At 38.4% G+C, this 20825-nt stretch overlaps 1 protein-coding gene across 4 annotated transcripts in view; it reads right to left on the reverse strand.

Moving 5' to 3' along the window:
- Window positions 1–20825, reverse strand: part of IFT80 (intraflagellar transport 80) — a 141572-nt gene that overhangs the window by 67320 nt on the left and 53427 nt on the right. The window contains exons 9-10 of one of the 4 annotated variants that reach the window (XM_070509758.1): window positions 14342–14358; window positions 13001–13100 (exon numbers count right to left, since the gene is read on the reverse strand). The exons of the other annotated variants lie outside the window; for them this stretch is intronic. Of the exons in view, the coding sequence (XP_070365859.1) occupies window positions 13001–13100; window positions 14342–14358 (117 nt within the window). The remainder of the gene's footprint in view (window positions 1–13000; window positions 13101–14341; window positions 14359–20825) is intronic. 4 annotated transcript variants of the gene reach the window in all.

Below are 20825 nucleotides of genomic sequence, written 5' to 3' on the forward strand. Positions count from 1 at the left end.
GATCTTATATATAGAAAACCCCAAAGAATCCATCGGAAAACTTTTAGAAGTAATCAACAACTACAGCAAAGTTGCAGAGTATAAAATCAATTTACATAAATCAGTAGTATTTCTATACCCTAATAACGAACTAACAGAAAAAGAACTCAAGAACACAATACCATTCACAATCACAACAAAAAGAATAAAATACCTCGGGGTGAATTTAACTAAGGAAGTAAAAGACCTATACGATGAAAATTACAAGGCTTTTCTGAAAGAAATGGATGACGACATAAAGAGAGGGAAAGACATCCCATGCACATGGATTGGAAGAATAAACATAGTTAAAATGTCCATACTACCTAAAGCAATCTACAGATTCAACGCCATCCCAATCAGAATCCCAATGACATTCTTTACAGAAATAGAACACAGAATCCTAAAATTCATATGGGGTAACAAAAGACCCTGAATTGCTAAAGCAATCCTAAGAAAAAAGAACACAGCTGGAGGCATCACTATCCCTGACTTCAAAACATACTACAAAGCTACAGTAATCAAAACAGCATGGTAATGGTACAAAAACCAGTGCACAGATCAATGGAACAGAATTGAAAGCCCAGAAATAAAACCACACATCTATGGACAGCTAATCTTCGACAAAGGAGCTGAGGGCATACAATGGAGGAAAGAAAGTCTTTTCAACAAATGGTGCTGGGAAAACTGGAAAGCCACATGTAAAAGAATGAAAATTGACCATTCTTTTTCACCATTCACCAAAATAAACTCAAAATGGATCAAAAACCTAAAGCTGAGATCTGAAACCATAAGGCTTCTAGAAGAGAATACAGGCAATACACTCTTTGACATCAGTATTAAAAGGATCTTTTCAGACACCATGTCTTCTCAGACAAGGGAAACAATAGAAAGAATACACAAATGGGACTTCATCAGATTAAAGAGCTTCTTCAAGGCAAGGGAAAACAGGATTGAAACAAAAAAACAACCCACTAACTGGGAAAAAATATTTGCAAGTAATACATCCGACAAAGGTTTAATATCCACAATATATAAAGAACTCACACAACTCAACAACAAAAAATTACAGAACCCGGTCAAAAAATGGGCAGGAGACATGGACAGACATTTCTCCAAAGAAGATACATGGATGGCGAATAGGCACATGAAAAGATGCTCATCATCGCTGATCATCAGGGCAATGCAAATCAAAACTACACTAAGATATCACCTTACACCCATTAGAATGACAAAAATAACCAAAACAAATAGTAACAAATGTTGGAGAGGTTGTGGAGAAAAAGGAACCCTCATACACTGCTGGTGGGAATGCAAACTAGTGCAGCCACTATGGAAAACAGTATGGAGATTCCTCAAAAAATTAAAAATAGAACTAGCATATGATCCAGCTATTCCACTACTGGGTATCTATCCAGAGAGCTTGAAGTCAGCAATTCCAAAAGTCCTATGCACCCCAATGTTTATTGCAGCATTGTTTACAATCACCAAGATGTGGAAGCAACCTAAGTGCCCATCAACAGATGATTGGAGAAAGAAGATGTGGTATATATATACAATGGAATACTACTCAGCTGTAAAAAAGAACAAAATCGTCCCATTTGCAACAACATGGATGGACCTTGAGGGAATTATGTTAAGTGAAATAAGCCAGATAGAAAAGGACAATGTCTGTATGACTCCACTCATATGACGACTTTAAACCTGTGAACAAAGAGAACAGATTAGTGGTTACCAGGGGAAGGGGGGGGAGGGGGTGGGTACAAAGGGTGAAGGGTTGCACCTACAACACGACTGACAGACAATAATATACAAGTGAAATTTCACAAGATTGTAACCTATCATAAACTCAATAAAAAATTTAAAAAAAAAAAGAGCAGAAAGGACATGTCACCAAAGAGATTGAAACTCCAAAAAAAAAGCCGAAACAGAAATTATGGATATGAAGAACACAATTAATGAGATAAAAAATAATCTAGGGGCCGGCCCTGTGGCCAAGTGGTTAAGTTCATGTGCTCCACTTGATGACCCAGGGTTTCACTGGTTCGAATCCTGGGCACGGACATGGCACTGCTCTCAAGCCATGCTGAGGCAGCATCCCACAAGCCATGACTAGAAGGACCCACAACTAAAAATACACAACTATGTACCAGGGGGCTTTGGGAGAAAAAGGAAAAAAAATAAAATCTTTAAAAAAAAAAATCTAGAATCCATAAAAAACAGAGCTGACATTATGGAGGACATAATTAGTGATTTAGAGGATAGAAACATAGAGATGCTTCAGATGGAGAGAGAGAACTAAGCATTTTAAAAAAGTGAAGAAATTCTTCAAGAAATATCCAACTTAATTAGGAAAACCAACATAAGGATTATAGGTACTCCAGAGGGACAAGACAGGGAGAAATGAGCAGAGAGCTTGTTCAAAGAAATAATAGCTAAGAACTTCCCAAACCTCGGAAAGAACTGCACTTATAAGTATATGAAGCCAACAGAACTCCTACTTACATCAATGCAAAAAGGCCTTCTCCAAGGTATAAACTATTGAAATTAGAAAAGTCAATGACAAAGAAAAAGTATTAAGGGCAGCAAGGCAGAAGAAAATAATATACAAAGGAACCCATATCAGGATTTCAGCAGATTTCTTAGCAGAAACCTTACAGGCTAGGAGAGAATGGAATGATATTCAAAATTCTGAAACACAAAAACTTACTCTATCTAGCAAAACTATCCTTCAGATACAATGAAGAAATAAAAGCTTTCCCAGATAAACAAAAACTGAGGGAGTTCACCACCACTAGGCCTCCCTTCAACAAATAGTGAAAGGAGTCCTCCCACCTGAAACTGAAAAGCAAAGGTTCACAAAACTGTGAGGAAGGAGATAAATAGACAGAATCAGAAAATTGTAGCTCTATATAAGACTAGGTTAGTGAACAATTATAACATAAAATACAAAGGGAAGGAAAGTATCAAAAATAACTATAAACACTTCAATGTAGTCGCAAATTCACAATACAGAAAAGAACTATTTGTGACAAAAATAACTCAGAAGGGGAAGAGCAAGGGGATGGAACCTGCTTAAGCTAATGGATAGAAGAGAAGAACAGAAAGTGGACTACCTCATCTGTGAGATTTTGCACACAAACCTCATGGTAACCACTAAACAAAAAAATCAGAGCAGGGCCACAAATCATACGTAAAAAGAAAACTGAGAAAACCATCAAATAAAACCACCAAACTGAAATGGCAGTCAGAAATACAAGGGAAAATAAACAATGGACATAGAAACAACCAGAAAACAAGAGATAAAATGACATTATTAAGCTCTCATATATCAATATATTAAACTCTCATATATCAATAATCACTCTAAGTGTAAATTCAATCAAATTCTCCTGTCAAAATACAGAGTGGTTGGATGGATTAAAAATCAAGACCCAAGCCAGCCCTGATGGGCTAGTGGTTAAAGTTCAGCACTCTCACTGCTTTGGTGGTCCACGTTAGGTTTCCAGTCATGGAACCACACCACTCGTCAGTCAGTAGCCATGCTGTGGCGGCAGCTCACATAGAAGAACTAGATGGACCTACAACTAGAATATACAACTATGTACTGGGGCTCTAGGGAGGAAAAAGAAAACCAAGACCCAAGAATATGCTGCCTTCAGGAAACACATCTACGTTCTAGAGACAAAACACAGGCTCACAGTGAAGGGATGGAAGATGATACTCCAAGCAAATGGCAAGGAAAGAATGCAGGTGTTCCCATATTTATATCAGACAAAGCAAATGTCAAGGTAAAAAGACAATGAGAGACAAAGAGGGGCCATATATAATGATAAAAGGGACATTCCACCAAGGACATAAACTAAATATGTCTTTATAAATATATATGTATCTAACACAGGGGCACCAAAGTATAAAAAGCAACTATTAACAGACTTAAAGGGAGAAATGGACAGCAATACAATAATAGTAGGGGACCTCAACACCCCACTTACATCAATGGATAAATCATCTAGATAGAAAGTCAACAAGGAAACAGTAGCCTAAATGAAATGGTAGACCAGCTTGACTTAACAGATATGTATAGAACATTCCATCCAAAAACAGCAAATACACATTCTTCTTAAAGGTACATGGGACACTCTCAAAAACAGACCATATGTGGGAAACAAGGCAGGCCTCAATAAATTTAAGAAGATTAAAATAATAGTAAGCATCTTTTCCAACTACAATGCTGTGAAACCAGAAATGAATTACAAGAAAAAGGCCAGGAAAGTCACAAATACGTGAAGACTAAACAACATACTACTGAACAACCATTGGATCAATGAAGAAATCAAAGGAGAAATAAAAAAAATACCTGGAGACAAATGAAAATGAAAAAACAACATACCAACTCTTATTGGATGCAGCAGAAGCAGTCCTAAGAGAGAAATTTGTACAGGCCTATATCAATAAAAAAGAAAAACCTCAAAGAAGTAATCTTGAACTACACCTAACAGAACTAGAAAAAGAAAAAGAAACAAAGCCCAAAGTCAGTAGAAGGAGAGAAATAATAAAAATTAGAGCAGAAATGAATGAAATAGAGACTAAAAAAACAATAGAAAGGATCAATGAAACTGGTTCTTTGAGAAGATAAACAAAACTGACAAACCATTAGCCAGACTAAGAAAAAAAGAAGCCTCATATAAATAAAACTAAAAATGAAAGAGGAGAAATTACAACAGCTACCACAGAATACTACAAAAACTATATGCCAACAAATTGAACAACCTAGAAGAAATGGACAAATTCTTAGACTCATACAACCTCCCAAAATTGAATCAAGAAGAAATAGAGAATCTGAATAGATCAATCACAAGTGAAGAGACTGAAAGAGTAATCAAAACCTCCCCAAAAACACAAGGTCAGGACTAGATGGCTTCTCTGGAGAATTCTACCAAACATTCAAAGAAGATTTAATACCTATCCTTCTCAAACTATTCCAAAATACTGAAGAAGATGGAATGCTTCCTATCTCATTCTATGAGGCCAACATCACCCTAAAACCAGACAAGGATAACACTAAGAATGAAAATTACAGCCCAATATCACTGATGAACATAGATGCAAAAATCTTCAACAAAATATTGGCAAACCGAATACAGCAATGCATTAAAAGGATCATACACCATAATCAAGTGGGATTCATACCAGGGATGCAGGAGGGTTCAACATCTACAAGTCAATCAATGTGATACACTACATTAACAAAATGAAGAATAAAAATCACATGATCACCTTAATAGAGGCTGAGAAAGCATTTGACAAGATCCAATATCCATTTATGATAAAAATTCTTAATAAAATGGGTATAGCAGGAAAGTAGCTGAATATAATAAAGGCCATATATGACAAACCCACAGTCAACATCATACTTAACAGTGAAAAACTGTTAACTTTTGAAAAGCCATCACTGTGAGAACAGGAACAAAACAAAGGTGCCCACTCTTGTCATTCTTATCCAACATAGTACTAGAGGTTTTGGCCAGAGTAGTTAGGGAAGAAAAAGAAATAAAAGGTATCCAAATTGGAAAGGAAGAAGTGAAACTCTCACTGTTGGCAGACAACATGATTCTATATACGGAAAACCCTCAAGAATCCACCAGAAAACTATTAGAAATAATCAACAACTACACCAAAGTTGCAGAGCACAAAATCAACTTACAAAAATCAGTTGCATTTCTATACACCAATAACGAACTAGCAGAAAGAGAAGTCAAGAATACAATCTCATTTACAATTGAAACAAAAAGAATAAAATGTCTAGGAATAAATTTAATCAAGGAAGTGAAAGACCTATACACTGAAAACCATAAGACATTATTGAAAGAAATCGAAGAAGACATAAACAGAAAGATATTCCATGCTCATGGACTGGAAGAACAAACATAGTTTGTCCATATTACCTAAAGCAGTCTACAGACGCAATGCAATCTCAATCAGAATCCCAATGACATTCTTCATGGAAATAGAACAAAGAATCCAAAAATTTATATGGAACAACAAAAGACCTCGAATAACCAAAGCAATCCTGAGAAAAAACAACAAAGCTGGAGGCATCACAATCCCTGACTTCAAAATGTACTACAAAGCTATAGTAATCAAAACAGTATGGTACTGGCACGCAAACAGACACACAGATCAATGGAACAGAACTGAGAACCCAGAAATAAACCCACACATCTATGGACAGCTAATCTTCGACAAAGGAACTAAGAATGTACAATTCAGATAGGAAAGTCTTTTCAACAAATGGTGTGGAAAACTGGATAGCCATATGTAAAAGAATGAAAGTAAGCCATTATCTTACACCATACACAAAATTTAACTCAAAATGGATTAAAGACTTGAATGTAAGACATGAAAACATAAAACTCCTAGAAGAAAATGTAAGCAGTAGACTCTTTGACATCAGTCTTAGCAGCATCTTTTTGAATACATCTACTCAGGCAAGGGACTACAGAAAAGAAAAAATAACACATGGGACTACATCTGACTAAAAGCTTCTGCACGGCATAGGAAACCAGGAACAAAACGAAAAGACAACCCACCAACTGGGTGAAAATATTTGCAAATCATACATCTCACAAGGGGTTAATCTCAGAAATATACAAAGAACTCATACAACAAACAACAAAAAAAACCAAACAGCTCAATCAAAAACTGGGCAGAGGATATGAACAGACATTTTTCCAAAGAAGATATACAGATGGCCAACAGGCACATGAAAACATGTTCAACATCACTAATCATCAGGGAAATGCAAATCAGAACTACAATGAGATATCACCTCATGCCCATCCCAATGGCTATAATTAACAAGACAGGAAATAACAAGCGTTGAAGAGAAGGTGGAGAGAAAAGAACCCTCATAGACTGCTGGTGAGAATGCAAACTGGTGCAGCCACTATGGAAAACAGTATGGAGATTCCTCAAAAAATTAAGAATAGAACTACCATATGACCCAGCTATCCCACTATTGACTATTTATCCAAGGAACTTGAAATCAACAGTTCAAAGAGGTTTGTGCACCTCTATGTTCACTGCAGCATTATTCACAATACCCAAGACGAGGAAGCAACCCAAGTGCCCATCAACTGATGAATGGATAAAGAAGATGTGGTCTATGTACACAATGGAATATGACTCAGCCATAAAAAAAAGGACAAAATTGTCCCATTTGCAACTACACAGATGGACCTTGAAAGTATGATGTAAAGTGAAATAAGCAAGACAGAGAAAGACAAACATCGCATGATTTCACCGATATGTGAAAGACAAAAAACATGGATAAAGAGAAAATAGTGGTTTCCAGAAGGGAAGGGGGTGGGGTGGTGGGTGAAAGGGTTAAAGGGGCACACTTGTATGGCGACGGATAAAAACTAGACTATTGGTGGTGAGCAACATGCAGTCTATACAGAACTGATATATAACTATGTACACCTGAAATTACACAATGTTATAAACCACGATGACCTCAATAAAATTTTTTTTATTTTATAAGGCTACATTTTTTTTTCAAACCAGCATCCTCTACTTCTCTCCTCCAATATCTGGATCTTCTTTTGTCTTTGCTCCATTGTCTCTGTACTGATATATCTGGATTTTACTCCTGGCAATTTCTGTTCAGTGCAGGGCTTTGTCCTGAAAGGATGCTTGATTTGCTAGTTTCAAGAGTACATTAGTCCCTGACAGCTCCAGCATGGTCCCCTTGCATTCACCCAAAATTAGATCTTATAGAATTTTTCTCCTAATTTCTGCCTCTGTTCTTAGATTGGCCTGCCTCGCTTTCAGGTGCTTGTTGGTGATTTGGAAGCTCTTATTTTCTCATGGTCTTAGAAGCCTGGCTGCCTTTCCTCTGCTTCCTCACACACAGATGACGACACCATGTACCTGACAATGATCCCTGGGAAAATCAGCAGTATTTGGGGTTTGTAGGGATATAGTATCGTCTAGTTTTGTTGTTGCTGTCTGTGGGTTTTTGTTATTGCCTCTCATTTTCTCTGTTTCATGGGGAAATTTGAGAAGATTCAAAAACTATGCCACTATACCCAACAACATGGATAAATCTCAGACATATAGGTTGAACAGAACGAGTCAGACAAAAGCGTAAATACTCTACGATTTCACTTACACAAAGGTTAAAAACAGGCAAAACTAACCTACAGTGATAGAAGTCAGAACAGTAGTGACTATGGAGGGTAACTGACTAGGAGGAAGTTGCTACATTGTTGATAATGTTCTATATCAACATGGGTGGTGGTTTCTTGGTTATTTACATATATAAAAATTTACTGAGCTGTACACTTAAGATACTGGATGTTATGTCTCAGTTTTTAAAAAATGCTGCCCCTGCCATTATCCTTCCCCTCAACCAGTGTCTATTGAAATTATAGTGTAATTTCAATAATATTAGTAAGAATATTTTGAGCCAACATAATATTGAGCTAAAAAAGGTATACGACATCAATACTAAAAAGTAAAAGGACATATAAAAATAAATTTACAGTAATCATAACCATGTAAAAAATATATTTGCTCAAAGACTTGTAAGGTACACAGAAAATGAAAATACTTGATTTTATGGTATGTTATGATTATGAGTATTATTTTTCCTACTTTTGTTTTCATTATTTTTGCTATACTGCTTTTTTGCCACAAATTTCTCCAAATTATAAGCTTTCCTGTATATCCAATTAAACTATTTAATATTAATCACTATTTCTGCTTTCACAATACTGGTGAGATTTTCCATGTTTTCCCTAATTCCAAGCAATAAATGTCAGCTAACACAGTTTTCTTAGGATACAGAATATGAAAAAGTTACTTTGGGCTGGTTAAATTGCAAATAATTTCTAAAAACACAAGATAAGCAAAAAGAAAAAAACAATAGAAAAAGAAGTAAATTACAAAAGAAGTTTATAGAACACAAATGTGACCTGTATTCACAATATGATATCCAAGTAAACCACCAATGTTACTTCGAGCTGCCTATGAAGAAGCACTATGTTACTGAACAAGAACGCATCAATCAATTGCTTTGAGAGACTTAGTAAGAGATTTCTGCCTAAAGGCAGTCTTGAAAAATTGTGAGGTTGGCCAGTTTGGTTTTGCCTCTGGGCAAATATCACTGGCATCTCCCCAAACATCCAAGACCTTTATTAAGGTGTTGTACGGCTAGCGAAAATTCTCCCCATAAAGGGCTATCTCCCTGGGTAATAGTATTCTAGGCCTCTCTTTTCACTCTCTCATCTAAAATCTGCTCTTGGCTAGCCAAATTACTTAAAAAAGGACCCGATAAGATAAGAACAAGTTCGATGTGTTACTCCCACGATACTATTATATTTTAAGAAATAACAATTTCTTAAATCAGAGTATTAAAGCTAATAGGGGAAATTTTGTTATCAATCAGAACGTAGCCTTCCCCAGAACTTTCCACCCACATAACTCATTGCTAAGATTGGCCCAGAACTGTAGGTACAAAGATGCATTTTCTATTACAACTGTGGCAAATTACCATAAACATAGAGGCTTCAAACAAGACAAGTTTATTATCTTATAGTTCGCTAGGTCAGAAATGCAACGGAGGTCTCATCAAGCTAAAGTCCAGGTGTTTTGGTAAGACTGAACTTGTTTCTGCAGGCTTTGAGGGAGGATCCATTTCCTTGACCATTCAGATATTAGCAGAATTCAGTTTCTTACAGCTGTAAGACTGAGGTCCTCATTTCCATGCTGGCCATTCATAGCTTCTAGAGGCCACCTGCATTCCTTGGCTAGGGTCCCTTCCTCCAGCTTTAAAGCCAGTAAGAGCAGGTTGAGCTGCTCTTACTTTGAATCTCTCCCCCTCCTTCATCCTCTAACTCAGCTAGGAAAGATCCTGTGCCATTAACGACTATGTGATTAGACTGGGCCAACCTGGACAACCCAGGACAGCCTTCCCATCTAAAGGTCCACACTCTTAACCACATCTGCAAAGTCCCTTTTGCCATTTCAGGTAACATATTCACAGTTCTGGGAATTAGGGTATGGGCATATCTGGGGGCCCATTATTTCCCTACCACAAAATTAGACGAGTCAATTTGGGGATTTTAAAACCTTGTTCATTTTTTTTTCTTAAAGATTCAGATTCAGATATAAGCATAAACACATGAAACAATATTTTTACCACTTTTTAAAAGTAGTTTGGGGTTTGTGATTTTGACTTTCAAAAGGCTTATTCACCATTAAAAAGAAACTAAACAATAATTTGACCTGGTTGTCATCAAATGGTATTGTTCATAAGGTACTGAATTATCAAGGATATCCCAAAGAAAATGTTTAGGGGCTAGCCCAGTCATAGTGGTTAAGTTCATGCACTCTGCTTTGGCGGCCAGGGGTTCACCAGTTTGGATGCTGGGCATAGACCTATACACCACTCATCAAGCCATGCTGTGGTGCCATCCCAAACAGAAGAACTAGAAGGACTTACAACTGGGATATACAATTATGTACTGGAGCTTTGGGGGAAAAAACAAAAAGAAACTGTTTAAAAATTGAACAAGTTGCGGGGCTGGCCCCGTGGCCGAGTGGTTAAGTTCGCGCGCTCCGCTGCAGGCGGCCCAGTGTTTCGTTGGTTCGAATCCTGGGCGCGGACATGGCACTGCTCATCAGACCACACTGAGGCAGCGTCCCACATGCCACAACTAGAAGAATGCACAACGAAGAATACACAACTATGTACCGGGGGGCGTTGGGGAAAAAAGGAAAAAAAAAAAAAAAAAATTGAACAAGTTGCTTTTAGAAAGGAAAAAAACCAAAACAGGTTTATGACATCAAGCAAAATATGCATTTAATATTTTATGACGTGAATTGTACAAAGTGCTGAGATTATATCAAGAAAAAGAAAGGTATAATTTTTCATGAGTGTTTCTTGATAGTATGAAAAATTACACTATGAGATAGAACCCTCCTCAGAGACAGTATGGACGTCTTAGAATACTGAGGGGGAAGTCCTCAAGGCACAATTTTAAATCGTCACGCCTACAGCCCCTATGGAAGAAACTGCAAATAATTAGATAAGGCCTAATAGCCTGGAAAACATCTATAGAATTCTTCAAGGGGGTAACAATGGGGAAGGGAAAGGTAATTTAACTAAAGACAATAAAATCAAAGGAAATAACATCTTTTCTTAAACAAAATAAAGGATTTAAAATGTTCTACATGATTGGGATCTCTGGCAATGAACAATCAGAATGTGTGAACACTGGAGTTTGTTCTACGAAGTATTTATAAGTAGAAGAAAATCTGAGAGAGATTTTAGAAGAGCAAATTGCACCACTTCTCTCCACAGTGGAGGGCGGGGACAAGGGCACACCCTATGGAGTCATGGCTGGACCGGCCCATGTGTAACCGAGCTTTTGCATGGTTTCAGCATATGTGCATCTAGAGATGCCAATTCTATTCTAAATACAGAGATCAGAAAAAAAGTAAATTCAAATTTGTGCTTCTCAGTAAAAAACAACATGATCTCTAGTCATTTAAAAAAAAGATTTTTTAATATTTTTAAGTAATTCAACAAGAGAGGAAGTTTACTTTCACCAATTTAGTCTCATCCAAAATATGTACAGACATATCTGAAAATTTACCATTATTCTATGCCGCCTCTATTCTCCCACAACAATTATAACCTTTGCCACTAAATAACTATGTTATTTAATTATCATTTACAAATCAGTACTCTCAACAGAGGGTGAGCTAGTCCTAGAGGATAGGCACGGATGTTATTCTTTGAATAGCCAGAGTATCATGGAGAACTTAGCACACATGAATATTTGTTGAATGAATGAATGAATCAGTACGTCTGTGTCCTCACGCAAGCCTTGTTTCCCAGAGCTTAACCACGACTTCAACCAAACTCAACTTTAAAAATAAAAAAGTCCAAGGAACACATTGAAAGCCAAAGATTTAGAAATTTTAAACTAGCCTTCTCAAACACATCAACCAAGCTGACTAAATGGATCAGTTCTAGTGAGGAGCTGATCAACATGCTGCAACGGTAAGTCACTCATTGAGTTACACTACCTGAATCAGATTAAAGTCAGTCACTAAAACCCAAAACAATATGTTTTGTCTGTACAATGATCCATCAAAACGCAACATTTTTGGAACACCTACTATGTGTTAGGTGTTGATTTTAAAAAGATTAATACTGGGGCCGGCCCAGTGGCACAGCAGTTAAGGGTGCGTGCTCCACTTCAGAAACCCAGGGTTTGCCAGTTCAGATCCCAGGCACAGACACAGCACTGTTCATCAAGCCGTGCTGCAGTGGCCTCCCACATATAAAATAGAGGGACAGTGGCATGGCACAGATGTTAGCTCAGGGACAATCTTCCTCAGCAAACAGAGGAGAATTGGCAGCAGATGTTAGTTCAGGGCTAATCTTTCTTAAAAAAAAAAAAAGTAAAAAGATTAACATTAATTCTTTCACAGAACTCTGATTTCGTATTGCTTGCCGAGTTTCCACACTCTGGACAGCAGGGTCTCATATGGTAAAGGAAGCACAGTTCCTTTCCTTTATGGTTTATACTTCATGTCTTCCAGCAGTGCTCATTTTATAGCAAATCTGAAGATACAATTCTAATTTTCATGATAAAGGCAGAAACTTATATGTGTAAAAAGAAAAGAAAATCTCAGAGGACTGAAACTTTCAGTGAATTAGGCCAAGGCGGCTTTGAGACACAAATGGCAACCTACTGCATTGGCTGCCTCTCTCCTCCACCTTCCCGGGCCTGGCCCTCCCCAGCACTCCCCCCGTTACTACGTTGGAGTCCTGAGAGCCAGGTTCACACAACAGGCCTCACCTGCCGAGACATATTTGCTTAGACCAGGCTTGAGTCCCTGACCCAGGCTTGCCCAGCCACCCCTTCCCTGGGCGTGTTTCAAATTAGACTGAGATTCTTACCTCAGTCTGGCTGCTCTCTGGAACAGAGGAGATGTACACTTGAGAGCTGTTAACACTGGTCACTTTCCAGCAAGTGAACCAGATGGGGGTAGTCAGTTTGCTGGGAAAGAAAAAAGACCAGGGATATGCAGACAGAAGCAGAGGCAAAAGACACGGAGAACAGTTTCTGTTTTCTTAGCACTCCAGTTTCTGAGTCCTGAGGCCTAGCCATGTCCTTGCCCTGGCTTCTGGAAGATATCCCCGAATCTTATAACCAATTCTTCTTTTTGCTTAACGGTTTCTGTTACTTATACCCAACTATGATCAAAGGCAGAGCAAGCTGAAGCTGCAGGATGAGACATGCTTCTCCAGCGCGGCCAGGCGGCTTGGGTTCCCACTTTCTGGCACGCCACGTGCAGTGCTGCCTCTTCCTGTGCAACAACATCAAAAAACAAAACAGACAGCACACTAACACTGCTCATGGGGAGCAAGCAGGACTTCCAACGCCGTGGAAAAGGCACCACAGAACTGTGGAGGGGAAAGGAGAGAGGTGGTCACTTAGCCGAGCCCATTTATTTTGTAGATGAGGAACAGGAAGGCCCAGAAGAGGCCTTTCACTTCGCAAATTCACCACTGGAGTCTTGACTCCAGAGCTCTACAAACATGCCAGCATTACTCCGACACTAAAATAAAACAAAACGAAGAAGCCTACGAGACAGCACAATACAGAGAACAACTGAGAATACAGCTATAAGGTGTTGACCTATTAAAGGATATTACATCCCTTTGAGGGGATAGACCTTTTTTCCCTGTATTCTGTCAAATTGCTTAGGCATACAGATTATCTCCCAACAGGGAAATAGGAGATATTTAAACTAAAAAACATGATTTGACCATAACAACTTTTAAAAGTACCTCCCAAAATGCCAACCTCTCCCTTCTCTTTACTACTCCTATATAAATATACTACATTGAAAGGATCCTCAAAAGCATATATCCTTAGCCAAGTTGGATGAATTCAATTCATAAAATTGTACATTCACAAATTAAGTTTAGGTGAAAGAGAAAATAGATGCAAAGTTTCTTATATTTCTTTAAGGCACACTAACGATTTTTAAGATCAATATTCTTTCTCATGTGCCAGGAATTAGCAAATTGCAGGCTGTCAAATCATGTGTTACATATCTAATCGACGATGAAAAGTTACATGTAATAGGAAGACCAGTCACTGCACATGACGAAGCATCACAATCATGTTAATTAAATGGAAGAACGAATGAACAGAGAGAAGCTTTTTATTAGAAGGACTAAGCAAACATTCACGAGCAGAGAAAATGCGACTGCACAAAAGTTCTCTCTTACACAAGCAACAGCACCACCTGCAGATAAATAAAAGCAACAAGGTCAGTTAATTCAAAATCTGGCCAAAAGTACCTTATATGTTCAGATCTTTTCCCTTGAATGCTGTTCCATTTAATGTAATATAATGCAATTCATTAATACATCTGTATATTCATTTATACTATTTTAATTTGAAAGTTTTATATATTTGAATTGTGCATTTCTTAAAAAACAAAAGTAAAAATAAAATTTACTATGGAATCTAGAGAAAAATTAAGGTATTTGGCTTTTAAGGTTTATTCCATAATTTACTTTTACCATAATTTATTTTACTAACCCCTTAATAATGTACGTTTAGTTTGTATCTGATACTCCCTGACCATCTCATCTAAAATAATGCCAACTCTCTTACCCAACTTTGTTTTTTTATAGCATTTATTACCACTTAACATATTTTATATTGATTTTGTTTATTCGTTTGTGTGTAGTCTTTCATCTGCTTGAATGAAAACTCTCAAGAGAGCAGGGAATTTATTTTGTTTACTGCTGCATCTGTAACATCCAGGGCAAGGGCCTGGCACACAATGGACTCTCAATAAATGTTTGTAAAATAATTAATGAATATTAAAATAAATGAACAAATGAATATGCAATGCAGTTTTGTTTTGTTTCGTTTTTGAGGAAGATTAGCCCTGAGCTAACAAGTGCCAATCCTCCTCTTTTTGCTGAGGAAGACTGGCCCTGAGCTCACATCCGTGCCCATCTTCCTCTACTTTATACATGGGATGCCTACCACAGCATGGCTTTTGCCAAGCGGTGCCATGTCCACACCCGGGATCCGAACCGGCGAACCCCAGGCTGCCGAGAAGCGGAAGGTGTGAACTGCTGCGCCACCGGGTCAGCCTCCTACAAAGCAGTTTTAAGCTTCCTTGAAAGTATAATAGCTGTTTCAAAAGTTTCAAGTTATACTTGAGAAAAGTTGTACCAGGTAATGCCCCCTTCAATGCTTTATGAGGAAGCCCACGTTCTCATTTTCTGATGTGTGGGAAATGGCATAACACTGTGATTTTTTTTTTTTTTTAAAGATTTTATTTTTTCCTTTTTCTCCCCAAAGCCCCCCGGTACATAGTTGTGTATTCTTCGTTGTGGGTTCTTCTAGTTGTGGCATGTGGGACGCTGCCTCAGCGTGGTCTGACGAGCAGTGCCATGTCCGCGCCCAGGATTCGAACCGACGAAACACTGGGCCGCCTGCAGCGGAGCGCGCGAACTTAACCACTCGGCCACGGGGCCAGACCCCCGTAACACTGTGATTTTTATTTGCATGAAACTCATTAATGCAGAGACTGAACACTATCTTTGGGCTCTGGGGATATTTACAATACACTTCTTTTATCCTTTGCTCACTTTTTTCAGTTCAAGATTTTCTATTTGGTCCCTTTTTATAACCTCTATCTCTTTATTGATATCATCTATTTGTTGAGACCTGTTCTCTTGGTGCCCTTTAGTTGTTTCTCTATGGTTCCTTTAGCTCTTTGAGCATATTTAAGACCTCTGATTTAAAGTCTGTCTAACAAGCCCAATGCTGGGCTTCCTCAGGGGTGGTTTCTTTCTTTTTTCCCTGTAACTGGGCCATACTTTTCCGCCTCGTTGTATGCCTTGTAATTTTTTGGTGAGACATGGATGCTTTGGCTATTATACTGTGGTAACTCTGAATATCAGAGTCTTACCCCACCCCACCCTCCACCCCTGCCCCGAGGGTTTCTTGTTTTACTTTTTGAGGGCTGCAGTGATTTGTTTATTTAGTGGCTTTTCCAAACTAGTTTTGCAAAGACTGTTCCTTTCATCATGTGCAGTCACTGAAGTCTTCATTCCATTATCTCAATGGTCAGCTAGTAACCTGACAGAGCCAAAAAGAAAGGAAAAAAAATACTCTCCTACTCTTTGCGATTTGGCTCTGAGCTGGGGAACTCCTTCAGCACCCAGCTAGGCCACCTACAATGCTGCCTTGCCTTCATCTCCTGCTTGTGCAGAGCCCAAGGATCTGCCAGTGATACAAGCCTAGCATCCTCTCAAGTCTTTCCTGAGTATGTGTCTGGCCCTGGGTATGTGTGTTGCACTTTGGATTCCTCAGGAGATGTGAGAGCCCATCAAAGTCCTTCTTTTTCCATGTGTCTTCCTCCTAAGCCTCCTCCTTCCCAAGCTTTTCGATCCATCTGCTGCTTGCCCCATCCACCATTCCCTACCCTAAGCTGCTGTGGGTAGCATGTCTTTACGCGCTTTCAACAGATGTCACCTGGCAAGCCTCTCCAGCTCTGAGCGATTTCCAAAGGAGGCAAAACAAAGACAGTCTTCTGTGCCAGTTCCTCAGGGAATCACCAGACAGGTCAAAAAGCACAACCATAGTTTTTTGAAAACATGGTCCATATTGTCACCCCTGGTCCCACCAAGCTGCTCTCTCACTCTACTCCACCCTGAGAACCACTGCAGTAGTCAGCATAGTTTTCAAGTGTGCAGACCTCATTTTCAAAAACTCATGATGAATTATTTTAAATAAACTTTTGCAATGTTAAAAATTATAATGGCAGAACAGCTGCTATCAGACCAGACTTTTCAGAAATAATACTTATTCACTCCAGACAAAATAAAACAACTAATTGAAGACTGGAGAGCAATCAAAAGCAGGCAGATAGCCACTTTAGAAAACAGTTTGGCAATTCCTCAAAAAGTTAAAGATAAGAGTTACTATTTAACCCAGCAATTCTACTCCTAAGTATATACCTAAGAGAAATGAAAACATGCCCACACAACAACTTATCCACATTCATGGCAGCATTACTCATAATTACCAAAATTTGGAACAACCCAAATGTCTATCAGCTGATGAATAGATAAACAAAATGTGTTATATTCATATAATAGAATATTATTTACCCATAAAAAGGAATGAACTATTGATAAATGATACAACAGTGATGACCCTTGAAAACATTATGCTAAGTAAAAGAAACCTGTCACAAAAGGCCAAATAAGGTATTATTCCATTTATATGACATGGCCAGAATAGAAAAAGAAAGGAGATTAGTGGTTGCCAGGGGATGGGACTGGGGTAGGGAGAAATATGGGTTGACAATAACTGAGTATCTGATTCCTTTTAGAGGGGAGGAAAATGTTCTAAAACTTAAGAGCATGGTGTTGGTTGCACAACTCCATGAATACACTAAAAAACAGTGAATTGTACACTTTAAATGGGTAAAATGTATAGTATGTGAATTATATCTCAATACTGCTGTTCAAAAAAAGTAGGCAGAAACTTGAAGGGAATGGTTGAAAAAAAGGGAAGAGTATTGAGTAAACTTCCATTTTTTTTACAACAACCTTTTGGCTGAGAGCAGGCCCTCCTTGGTGCCAAGCATGATGGCTAAAGCTGAGAGAGAAACCTATTGTCACCAGGAAAGGACTCAGAGGAAAGTTCAGGGTGACCACAACAGCTGGAAATGAGGAGAAAACTCCAGAAAGAAAAAGTCATAGAGGGGCTGGCCCCGTGGCCGAGTGGTTAAGTTCGCGCGCTCCGCTGCAGGCGGCCCAGTGTTTCGTTGGTTCGAATCCTGGGCGCGGACATGGCACTGCTCGTCAGACCACGCTGAGGCAGCGTCCCACATGCCACAACTAGAAGAACCCACAACGAAGAATACACAACTATGTACCGTGGGGCTTTGGGGAGAAAAAGGAAAAAATAAAATCTTTAAAAAAAAAAAAAAAAGTGAAATTTAAAAAAAAAAAAAAAAAAGGAAAAGTCATAGAGATTTCATCTTTACACCACAGGGGAGACAGAGCCTAACGTTTGAGTTCAGCCAAGTTGACACCCTGTTAACACACACAGAAAAATCAGTACTCTTTAGAGAAACATAAGAGAGTCTAGAGTCTCTACTATGTATTATCCACAATGTTCAGAATACAATTCAAAATTACTAGTTATACAAAGACACAAGAGAAAAGGTAATCGATGACAAGATGCTAAAATTAGCTGACAATGATTTTAAAGGCAGCTATTATAACCAAGGCCATAATTGAGTATGTTTTTGAACATACAGTAACAGAGAAAAAATCAGTAGAGAAATAGGAACTATGAAAAAAATAACCAAATGGAAATTCTAGAATTGAAAACACAATATCTGAAATTAAAATTCACTGGATGGAATTACAGGAAGATTGGAAACAACAAATGAAAGAATTGGTAAACATGAAGATAGATCAACAAACATTATCCAGTTAGAAATCTGAGGGAAAAAAGATTGAAGAAATATGAATAGAGCCTTGCTGACTTGTGGGACAATATCAAAAGTCTAAAAAAATTATAATTGGACTTCCCGTAGGGAAAGGAAGAGAGAATGAGGCAGAAAAAACTACTTGAAAACATAATGGCTAAAATTTCCCCAAGTTTGGTGAAATCATAAATTTACGTATTCAAGAAGTGTAGGGAACCCCAAACAAGACAAATACAAAGAAAATCAGACACTATCCAAGTGCTGGAAACCAAAGAAAAGAAAATCTGCAAAGCAGCCAGAGGTAAACGCCACTTCACATTCAGGAGAGCAATGACACAGACAGTCACTTACTTCTCATCAGAAACAATAAAGACCAAAAGACAGTGGGACAATATCTTTAAAATGCTGAAAGAAAGAAAGAGAAGAAAAGAAAAGAAAAAACTGTCAACCCAGAATTCTAAATCCAGTGAAGAATAAGGAGGAAATAGACATTTTCAGACAAACAAAAGGTAGGAAAATTCATCACTAGCAGATGTATACTACAAGATATGCCTAAAGGAAGATTTTTAGGCTGAAGGAAAGTTATATCAGTCGGAAATCAAGATCTTCAGGAAGAAAAGAAGGGCACTAGAAACGTTAAACATGTAGGTAAACATAAAAGATTACCTTTTCTCCTCTTAATGTCTTGAAAATAAATATGACTTTTTAAAATAAAAATTATACTGTGATAGATATAATATTTAGGACAATTATAGCATAAAGGAGAGGTGGGTAAATGGAACTATATGGATGCAAGATTCTTATATTTTACATGAAATGGTATAACATTAACTCTAAGGAGTATGTGAGACAAAATGAGCACCAAGTAATGCCCCTTCTCTCTCGCAAAGGACTGGGTAGAAGGGGTGCCCTAGAAGATGGAACCCTTTTGACATAACTACCCTCCTCCAGGCACACACCACTCGAGAAGCCGTGCATTCTCCCCACTAGGTACTGCAGCTGTGGAGACAGCGGGATGGAGCCCTCTGGAGTGTTCCCACTCTGCACTCAGCTGCGCAGAGGTGGCACTCCTCCCACTCCCGCATGGTGCCATAGCGACTGAGGCAGAGCCCTCTTGGACACTCCAGCCACGCAATACAGTAAAGCAGTGGCCTCCCCAACGAACACTGCGAAGACTGCCAAGTGGGGCCCTGCCTACCATCCCTGGATCTGCACTAATGACAGCAAAGAGGCAGCACCCAACTCCCTCTCAAGAAGAGTTGAGGTAGGACTGTGGAGAGGAGGGAACTGGAGAAAGGTATTCTTTAAGTCTATGTATGAAGTCTTTGAAACACCATCAAGCAGCCCATACACGCAAATGACTAGAATCAACACAGTAAAACCAAGACAGCGGAACTGCAGTGTGGAATACTACCTAGGTTTCAAGTTTGCCTCTGGGCTGAAAACAAGCAGGGCAGACCAGAATCCTGCTGCAACGACTTTGAAAATGCAATTGATATTTGAACCACAGTCCACAAAAGTTAGTCAGGGCGTGAGTTCTGAACCAATACAGGTAATTGCCTGCTTAAATAGAAGATGTCATAGGAACCAGAGTTTCATATCAGCTTAGTGAGGGTCTTCAAAAAAGAATTCAATTTTATGATGAAAGTTAACGGGAATATTAGATTTATTGTATAACAACTGAGCTGAAGTAACGTACCTATACAAAAATGTAAAATTTCTACTTTTTCAAATATTCCTGCCATCAGTCTAGTTACATATTTGCATAGTAAGAATGCATTCAAACCAAAACCTAATCTATTATTAACAGCATTCAAGCATTTGAGCTTTTTTTCCCCCACTAGAAATATTTCTTGAAAAACATTAAAAGAAAATGTTTGCAGGGGCCAGCCCTGTTACTGAGTGGTTAAGTTCATGCACTCCACTTTGGCAGCACGTGGTTTCACCAGTTGAGATCCTGGGCACGGACATGGCATGGCTCATCAGGCCATGCTGAGGTGGTGTCCCACACAGCACAACTAGAACTCACAACTGAAAAAAAAAATATGCTACTGTGTACTGGGGTGATTTGGGGAGAAAAAGCAGGAAAAAAAAAAAAGATTGGCAACAGTTGTTAGCTCAGGTGCCAATCTCCAAAAAAAAGAAAAAGTTTAAAAATCACATTTTTCTCAGCTTAATATTTCACAGATAACCTGAAAGTTTACACCAATATTATTCTTTAAAGCTAATATTATAAAAAT

The sequence above is a fragment of the Equus asinus genome, chromosome 5 (assembly GCF_041296235.1).
Source record: "Equus asinus isolate D_3611 breed Donkey chromosome 5, EquAss-T2T_v2, whole genome shotgun sequence".
Lineage (NCBI taxonomy): Eukaryota > Metazoa > Chordata > Mammalia > Perissodactyla > Equidae > Equus > Equus asinus.